This window comes from Chiloscyllium plagiosum, chromosome 44 (genome assembly GCF_004010195.1).
Source record: "Chiloscyllium plagiosum isolate BGI_BamShark_2017 chromosome 44, ASM401019v2, whole genome shotgun sequence".
Classification (NCBI taxonomy): Eukaryota; Metazoa; Chordata; class Chondrichthyes; order Orectolobiformes; family Hemiscylliidae; genus Chiloscyllium; species Chiloscyllium plagiosum.
Genome location: NC_057753.1, coordinates 15,181,176 through 15,190,268, shown reverse-complemented (window position 1 = coordinate 15,190,268; position 9,093 = coordinate 15,181,176). Strand labels below are relative to the sequence as shown.

General features: G+C 48.4%; 2 protein-coding genes across 6 annotated transcripts in view; one reads left to right on the top strand and one right to left on the bottom strand.

The window, feature by feature from the left end:
* LOC122543613 (type 1 phosphatidylinositol 4,5-bisphosphate 4-phosphatase-like) overlaps positions 1-5,711 on the top strand; it is a 12,819-nt gene extending 7,108 nt beyond the window's left edge. For all 5 annotated transcript variants that reach the window (XR_006310118.1, XM_043682442.1, XM_043682441.1 and 2 more), the window contains one exon: positions 5,187-5,711. Coding sequence is in view for 2 of the 5 variants with exons in the window: in XM_043682442.1 (XP_043538377.1) it covers positions 5,187-5,227 (41 nt within the window). In the remaining 3 variants the exon portion in view is untranslated. The remainder of the gene's footprint in view (positions 1-5,186) is intronic.
* The window catches only part of LOC122543744 (deleted in malignant brain tumors 1 protein-like), a 162,136-nt gene that overhangs the window by 26,077 nt on the left and 126,966 nt on the right, over positions 1-9,093 (bottom strand). The window lies entirely within an intron of this gene.

Genomic DNA, 9,093 nt, shown 5'->3' with positions numbered 1-9,093 from the left:
CCTTCAAACTGAGCCCCCTCCGCTACAAAATGATAGCCCCCTCTCCTACACTGTGACATTCCCCCCCAGCCCCCGCAACAACTGACTCCCCTCTCCCCTCGAAGCTGCTCCCTCCCCCTCGCTTGTCGGTCTTGTTGGAGGTGAGTGTGTGGGGGTACAGGGTTCTCCTGGTATATGTGGTGCCCTGAGGTTACGGGGTCCTGGATAATTGCTGCACCAGGCGGGAGAGGGTTCCTTTCCTTAGTGTTCCCCACACTAAGTGGTGGTGTCTCTCTGTCTCTGCATATTTATACAAACTCCAAGTGTCCCAGTTTTGTAAAATGCTGGGGTTACACTAGATGACACTATCCTGTTGCCAGGGTGATGCTGGGTGACAACTGTCCTGTCGTCTGGATGACACCGTCCTGTTGCTAGGGTGACGCTGGGTGACACTGTCCTGTTGCTTGTGTGATGCTGTCCTGTCGCCTGGACAGCATTGGGTGATGCTGTACTGTTGCCTGGGTGACACTGTTCTGTCGCTTGGACGACATTGGGTGATGCTGTGCTGTTGTTGGGGTGACACTGTCCTGTTGCCGGGGTGACGTCCTGTTGCTGAGGTGACACTGCCCTGTCGCCGAGATGACACTGGGTGACGCTGGCGTGTTGCCAGGGTGACGCTGTCTTGTTGTTTGGCTCCTCCACTTCCTGCCTGTTGTGTACCCAAGCCTCCACCTTCTGGCACCCCGCAGCTGTCTGTCTGTCTTCATCCTGTAACCAAATCTCCGTCTCTGTCCGGCTCCATCATGTTAACCGCTGTATGCTCATTGTATCATAAGCTCTGTCTGAAACGTTGAAGAGAAATCCAAATTTGCTCGAATGTAATAATAAATTAAAACAATTTTAGATCTTCATTCGAGTCTCTGGGGATTTCATCTCTTTACAGAAGAGCCCAGAGACATTAGGAGCCAGCAGCAGCCTATTGAGTCAGCTCTGACTGATCTGACCCTCCTCAACTACCAATCTCCTGCCCTTGCCCCCTGAATCCCCATCCGTCTCTCTCTCTAACTCAACCTTGAATAACCTCAATGCCCCAAACTGCAGCCCTTTCCCCTTGATCCCTCTTCCTCTCTTTAACTTGCGCTCTCTCTCTCTCTCTCTCCCCTTGACGAATCCCACAGATTCACTCCCCTCGTAAAGTGAAGGCTGCAGTTGCATCTGAGATGATGTCCCTCTGGGTCACAGACGCTCCCGCATGAGGGGGAAAGGGAAACAGCCTCATTCCGTGTCATCCCTGTCTAGATCCCACGTCACCCCCAACCCAAGAATTTTCTGTTTCAATCCATTCGCCTCTCATTCTTCTTGGCTCCCGACGAGTACAGGCCCCGACTGACTTGAACCGTCCCCCGTCGGGCAGTCCCTCCATCCCCGGGATCGGCCAGGTGAACCTTCTCTGGATGCCTACTCGCGAAGCGCTTCAGCGAGCATCTCCGGGACGCCCGCACCAATCGACCCCACTGCCTCGTGGCCGACGATTTCGATTCCTCCTCCCAATCTGCGGAGGGCATGCAGATCCTGGGCCTCCTGCATTGCCGCTCCCTCGCCAACCGACGCCTGGAGGAAAAACGCCTCATCTTCCGCCTCGGAAAGCTTCAACCCCAGGGCATCAATGTGGACTTCTCCAGTTTCCTCATTTCCCCTTCTTTCCCCCCGCCTCCCCCCCCCCCAACCTTACCCTAGTTCCAACCTTCCAGCTCAGCACCATCCTCCTGACCTGTCCTACCTGCCAATCTCCCTTCCCATCTATCCACTCCAACCTCCCCTCCGATGTATCACCTCCATTCACCTATTGCACCCGCAGCTACCTTCTTCCCCAACCCCACCTCCCTCACATTTATCTCTGCCTGCATTCCTGCTGCAGGACTTCTGCCTGAAACGTCGATTTTCCTGCTCCTGGGATGCTGTGCATTTCCAGCCCTACTCTAACGGTGACTGACATCGGCCCCAGCCAATAGCGAGGGGGCCCGGCGGTGACTGGCACCAGCTCTGGGCAATGGTGAGGGTGAGGGGCGGGGACTGACAACAGCACTGCGAATACCTGCGGGTGAAGGGCGGTGACCGGAGAGCTCTGACCAATGGGGAGGGTGAGGCTCGTTGATTGGCGGCAGCCCGCCCAACAGTAATTGACAATGCGGTGACCGATAGTGAGAGTGACTGGTGAGTTCCCGACCAATGGTGACGGGTGTTGACTGACGTTAGCTTTGACCAATCGTGAGGCTGTGGGCGGTGACAGACTCCCGTTCTGACCATCGGTGAGGGAGAAGACTGGTGACTGACAACAGCTATGACCAATCGTAAGGGGGGCGGCACTTGACTGACAGCATCTCTGACCAATCATGTTTCCTGATGAAGACCTTACGCTCGCAACGCCGATTCTCCTGCTCTTCGGACGCTGCCTGACCGGCTGTGCTTTACGGGTACCACACTCTTCGACTCTAATCGCCAGCATCTGCGGTTCAGTGAGGGTGAGTGGCAACAGTCCTGAGCAGTAGCGGGGTGAGGGGCGATGACTTACTATCGGCCATATCAATAGTGAGGGATTGGGGCGGTGACTGGCAACAGCTATTACCAATAGTAAATGTGAGGGCCGTGACTGACGTTGCGGCTGACCAATAGTGAGAGAGCAAGGACCGGTAATTGAGAGCATGAGAATTTCGAGTTACTGACGTGGCGGCTGACCAATGGTTAGCGTGAGCGGTCTTGACTGATGGAACGCCTGACCAATAGACAGAGAGCGGGGCGAGACTGACGGCGGGAGAAACGGCGTTTCGGGCACAAGCCCTTCATCAGGGGTCTGACCAATCGAGAGCCTACACCGCGTTGATGGACGGCTACTCTCACCAATCAGGACGGCGATCCGTGCTGACCGAAGGCTGGCCTGATCAATCGAAGATGATGGCCTTGGCACAACGGACCAATAGTGAAAGAGAGCTCCGCTGACTGATGGAGGGACCGACCAATAGAATGTGACACCCCGCCCCAACATTGTGTCCTTTGAATCACACAGAGAAATGAATTTTGCAAACCACAGAGCTGCCGTGCCCCATTGCGGGGCTTCTCACATTATTGTCTGCCTCGGGACGTCACTTGATGAAATAGACTCTCAGACTACCTGAAATGCTGTTTGCAGCTGAATCCAGATGCCCCTGAATGTACCATTCTGGGAGCAAACATGGTGAATTTTAATGGACTTTCTGCAACCTGCAAAGTTTTGTCAAACAAGTCTCTCAGATTCTCAGTGAGAAAAGAATTCAAAACTCAGATGATCAATACGTTTTTTCCTCTCTCTGCCCAGATCTCATTGGCAACATGGATCAGACCAAACTACTGTGTGTCTCCAAAGACATTACTTGAAGCAGGAAACAACATTGCAACCAAAGAGATTCATAGGCTTTTATACTTACTCTGAAAAAGAAAAATCTGTTGCTTGTGTACTGGTGTGAGGAGGTCACTAGAAGATAACATGGCACCACTTTAAACACAGGAGGTTGGGGGAAGAGAATTAGAGAGTCTCTGAGCCTTTGAGGCATCGCGTGTTAATGAATTAATTAATTCATTCAAATTTCCCTTCATGACAATGTGTGTTTATTGTAGCCAAAGATGGACACACAGACACACTCACAGAAAAGTAGAGATGCACGTATGGAAATACACATCGGCATGGAGTCACAGAATCAGAGATGCACAGCAGGGAAACAGACCGTCTGTGCTAACCAGATATCCTCAATTAATCTCGTCGCATTTTCCAGAAATTGGCCCACATCCCTCTAAACCCTTCCTATTCATGTCCCCATCCTGATGCCTTTTAAATGCTCTCATTGTACCAGCCACTGCCTCCACCTAAACTAAGGGGACATTTCATCGAGCATTTCAGCCGAGCCTACAGGGGCAGACATGACCTCCCAGTCACTGCCCATTTTAATTCCCCTTCCCACTCTCTTTCTGATATGACCATCCTCAGTCTCCTCCATTGCCGTAGCGAATCAGACCACATATTGTAGGAACAGCACCTCACCTTCCACTTCGGCAGTCTTACAGCCTACAGGACTCAACATTGAGTTCTCCCATTTCAAATAAACTCCCTTCTCTTTCCTTCAATTCCTTCAAACTCCTCTGATCTACACTTCCTTCCAACTACCAACCAGATACATTCCTCCCATTGGCCAGCCAGGTTGTACCCTCTACCTGTGTGCACCTATATCCCCACCTCACCACATTGCCCGCTACCCCACCCCCTTTATTTGCAGCTCCGCTTCCCTCCATTCCCAGTCCTGCAGAAGTGTTGCACTAGAAACGTTGACCACTCCACCTCCTGACACTGCCTGGCTTTCTGTGTTCTTCCAGACTCCAGCTTGTCTACTTTGGATTCCAGATATGCAGGGTTTTTTTTTGTCTCCACCACTTCCTCGGACAGCTCATTCCATGCACGTACTACCCTCTGTGTGAAAATGTTGCTCCCCTTAGGTCCCTTTTAAACCTTTTTATTTTATACCCTAAATCTACACTTTCTAGATTGGACTCCCCCACCCCAGGGAAAAAACCTTTCTATTTAGCTCATCCATGCCCCTCACGATTTTATAAACCCCTATAACATCACCCCTCAGCCTCTCTCTAACATTGGCAACAACCTTGTAAACTTTTTTTCTGAACCTTTCCAAGTTTAGCAACGTCCTTCATAATTGGAGGGAGCCCAGAATTGCACACAGTTTTCCAAAAACAGCCGAAAAAATGTCCTGTATAGCCGCAACATGACCTCCCAACTCAATAACCATCAGCATTATATCAACCAAACCCTGTCTAATCTTCCCATAATCCATGTCCTTCTTCTTGGTGAATACTGAAGTGAAGCATTCATTAAGGACCCCACCCACTTCCTAAGGCTCCACAGATAAACACCCCACTCTGTTCTGGAATGGACCTGCTCTTTCCCCAGATACACATTTGCTGTCAACACAGGAATAAAATGCCTTGGGATTCTCCTTAATCCTCCTTACCGAGGGCATTTAATGTCCTCCTTTATCCCTCCTAATTTTTATTTAAGTTATTTCACGTTTCCTGAATATTCTTCAAGGGCTTTGCTTCATTCCTAAACCTTGCATCTGTTACCATTTTGTTTTTAATAAACTTAGAATGTCTCTTGTCATCCACAGATTCCTTAACTTTCATCAACACAAGAACATGCGAACTCTGAACTTTGATCCATAGAACCTAGAACATCACAGTGCAGTGCAGGATCTTCAGCCCTCGATGTTGTGCCGACCTGTGGAACCAACCTGAAGCCCATCTAACCTACACTATTCATTCTCGTCAATATGCCTATCCAATGACCATTTAAATTCCCATTAAGTTGGCGAGTCCATAGCTATTGCAGGCAGTGTGTTCTACACCCCGACGACTCTCTGATTAAAGAATTTACATCTGACATCTGTCCTATATCTATCTTCCCTCAATGTGAAGCTATGCACTCTCATTCTGGCCATTACCATCCTCGGAAAAAGGCTCTCAGTTTCCACCGGTTCTCAGACTGATTATCTTATATGTCTCAATTAATTCACCTCTCGACCTTCTTCTCTCTATCAAAAACAGTCTCAAGTCACTCAAGCTCCTCTTGTAAGAACCTCCCTCCATATCAGGCAACATTCTAGTAAATCACCTTTGAACCCTTTCCAAAGCTTCCACATTCTTCCTGTATTGCGGTGACTTGGGAGGTCATGTTGCGGCTGTACAGGTCATTGGTTGGGCCACTGTTGGAATATTGCGTGCAAGTCTGGTCTCCTTCCTATCGGAAAGATGTTGTGAAACTTGAAAGGGTTCAGAAAAGATTTACAAGGCTGTTGACAGGGTTGGAGGATTTGAGCGACAGGGCGAGGCTGAAGACGCTGGGGCTGTTTTCCCTGGAGCGTCGGAGGCTGAGGGGTGACCTTATAGAGGTTTATAAAATCATGAGGGGGCACGGATAGGGTAAATAGAGAAAGTCTTTTCTCAGGGATGGGGGAGTCCAGAACTTGAGGTCATAAGTTTAAGGTGAGAGGGGAAAGATATAAAAGAGACCTAAGGGGCAAATTTTTCACGCAGAGGATGGAATGAGCTGCCAGAGGAAGTGGTGGAGGCTGGTACAATTGCAACATTTAAAATGCATCTGGATGGATATATGAATAGGAAGGGTTTGGAGGAATATGGACCAGGTGTTGGCAGGTGGGACTAGATTGGGTTGGGATATCTGGTCGGCATGGACAGGTTGGACCGAAGGGTCTGTTTCCGTGCTGTACATCTCTATGATTCTATGACCAGATACACTATCTTCAAAAGACGTCAGATGTGGATTTACCATCAAAAAGCTGCTCACCCCATTTTATTTCTCAAGTTCCTCTATTATACCAGTGCAAGTATCCTACCCCGATGGCACGGTGGTTCAGTGGTTAGCACTGCTGCCTCACAGTGCTAGGGACCCACTTTCAATTCCAGCCATGGGCAAGTGTCAGTGTGGAGATTCCACATTCTCACTGTGGGTTTCCTCCCACTGTCCAAAGTTGTGCAGGTCTGGTGAATTGGCCATTCTAAATTGCCTGTAGTGTTAGGTGCATTCGTCAGAGGGAAATGGGTCTGGGTGGGTTACTCTTTGGAGGGTCGTTGTGAACTTGTTGGACCGAAGGGCCTGTTTCCGCACTGTAGGTAATCTAATCTACCCTAATTTGATATTTTCACCCCAGGACCAGTATTTTCAGTATCCTTAACTAACTTAAAACGCACAGAATTATGATTGCCTTTCCCAAAATGCTGTCCCGTCGAAAATTCAAACACCTGGGCTAACACATTTCCTAGTGCAAGTTTGACGTTTTCAGGTTATGAAATGGTTTTATCAGCACGATTGAGAATATAAAGATTATTATTGTATCAAGTGATGTATTTATATAACTGAATCTAAAAGAACAAGTGGGAAAGTGTGATTTATTTCAAAAGGGGAATCTAAAGCACAGCAAATGATCACTCCTGAAAAACATAGATGAACACAATTCCGATCAGGTCATTTCAAGAAAATGCCTAGATATCCATATTCTTTACTGACCCATACCTAAACCTAGAGCCATACAGGAAAGGACAGAGGGTAAAACCATGAATTTCTCACGAATCGCCACACCTCCGTTGACATCACCTTCAGTCTGACACCAGAATGAGACTGAAGTGGTTAAAGTGAAATATTTCTAACGTTGTGTCAATGTCATTTGCCACTTGTCAACCCAAGCTTGGCTGTTCAACTGATCTTGTTTCCTCCGTCCTTCTGATGGAGGGAAGGTCATTGATGAAGCAGCTGAAGATGCCTGGGGTACAGGACACTAACCTGAGGAATTCATGCACAGATGTCCTGGAGCTCAGATGACTGACCTCCAACAACCGTGACCACCTTCCAATGTACCAAGAATGCCTCCAACTAGCAGAGATATTGGCCCATAATTTTGCACCAATTTTGCTCAAACTCCTTCACGCCCCACTCCATCGAATGCAGCCTTGCTGTTGAGGGCTGTCATTCTCCCCTCACCTCTGGAATACAGCTCTTGACAAAGACTGGATGGAAGGTCAGTAGCTGACAGAACCAAAACTGGGCATCACTGAGCAGGGTCTTGCTGAGTGGCAGCTGCTTGATAGCACTCTTCCATATACCGTCCATCACTTTACTGATGATTGAGTGTATGGAGCAGGAATTGACCAGGTTGAATTGGTCCTGCATTTTATGTACACAACATACCCTGGCAATTTCCCAGATTGGTGGGTAGGTGCCACAGTTGTAACTACACTGGAACAGCTTGGTTAGAGGAGCAAGACTTTATGGAGCACAAGACTTCAGCAACATTGCTGGACGGTGTCAGGCCCCATAGCCTTTGTAGCATCCAGTGTCTCCAAACGTTTTTCGATATCAAGGAGAGTATCAAACTCCTACCTGACATAATAGGCACCACTGGAGAAGGCGAGATGCATCATCCACACAGCACTTCTGACTAAAGATTGCTACGAAAGTTTCAGCCCTTGTCACGGAATCCCAACAATGTTGAAGTAGGCCATTCTGCCCATCAAGTCCAGACCAACCCTCGTAAGAGTATCCTACCCAGACTCTACCCCATCTCCATCTTTCCTTGTCAATCCCTGGACACTTTAGCATGACTAATCCACCTAAGACACACATCTTTGGACTGTGGAAGGACAATGTTGAAGTAGGCCATTCTGTCCATCAAGTCCACACCATCCCTCGTAAGAGTATCCCACCCAGACTCTACCCCATCTCCATCTTTCCTTGTCAATCCCTTTAGCATGGCCAATCCACCTAAGACACACATCTTTGGACTGTGGAAGGAAATTGGAGCATCCTGTGGAAATCCACGGAGACACGGCAAGAATGTGTGAACACCACAGGAGCGGTCGCTGGGATTGAACCTAGGTCCCCGGTGCTGCGAGGTAGTATCCTGAAATCTCGATTGCCTGAGAGAGAGGGGTGGTTGTCCAGCTATATAAACGAACCTGGATATTGTTGGATGTTCATTTTGAACCGCTGCACTGCACTGGATCTATTCAGAACATTGCTTCAAATTTGAACTGAGTAAAGTTGCTCTGGAACTTTGGAAGCTGTGTTGTGTATCACTCCCTCTTGAGCAGCACCAAATTACGCTAAACCATTTTAGTTCGCTTTTGATGTAAGTAACATCGGCTGTGGTGCAGTGAGACAGGGATCAAGTGATCAATCCATCATGTTTAATACAAATTAACCGCATCCCAAAACAAAACACAACTGTGAAAAATGGGTTGAATGCTTGCTGTGCATCAACTCGAAGCTGACACATCTACATATTGTGACAATGCTTTAGCGAGGTAAGTTTGATCTTGTTTTTTTTTTAAGAGGGGTCGTAAAAGTAGAGGTGCCATTGGGTCTAGAAAAAGCCTACTTTAACAATAGCAAAGGCGTGGCTGGTCCTCACAATTCAGATCCCTTCTGGCTTAGTTTAGCTGTGGCGGTGACAAGATGTTGCAGTCCAGGAGGTTTGAAAATTCAGCAGATGATTCCTGACT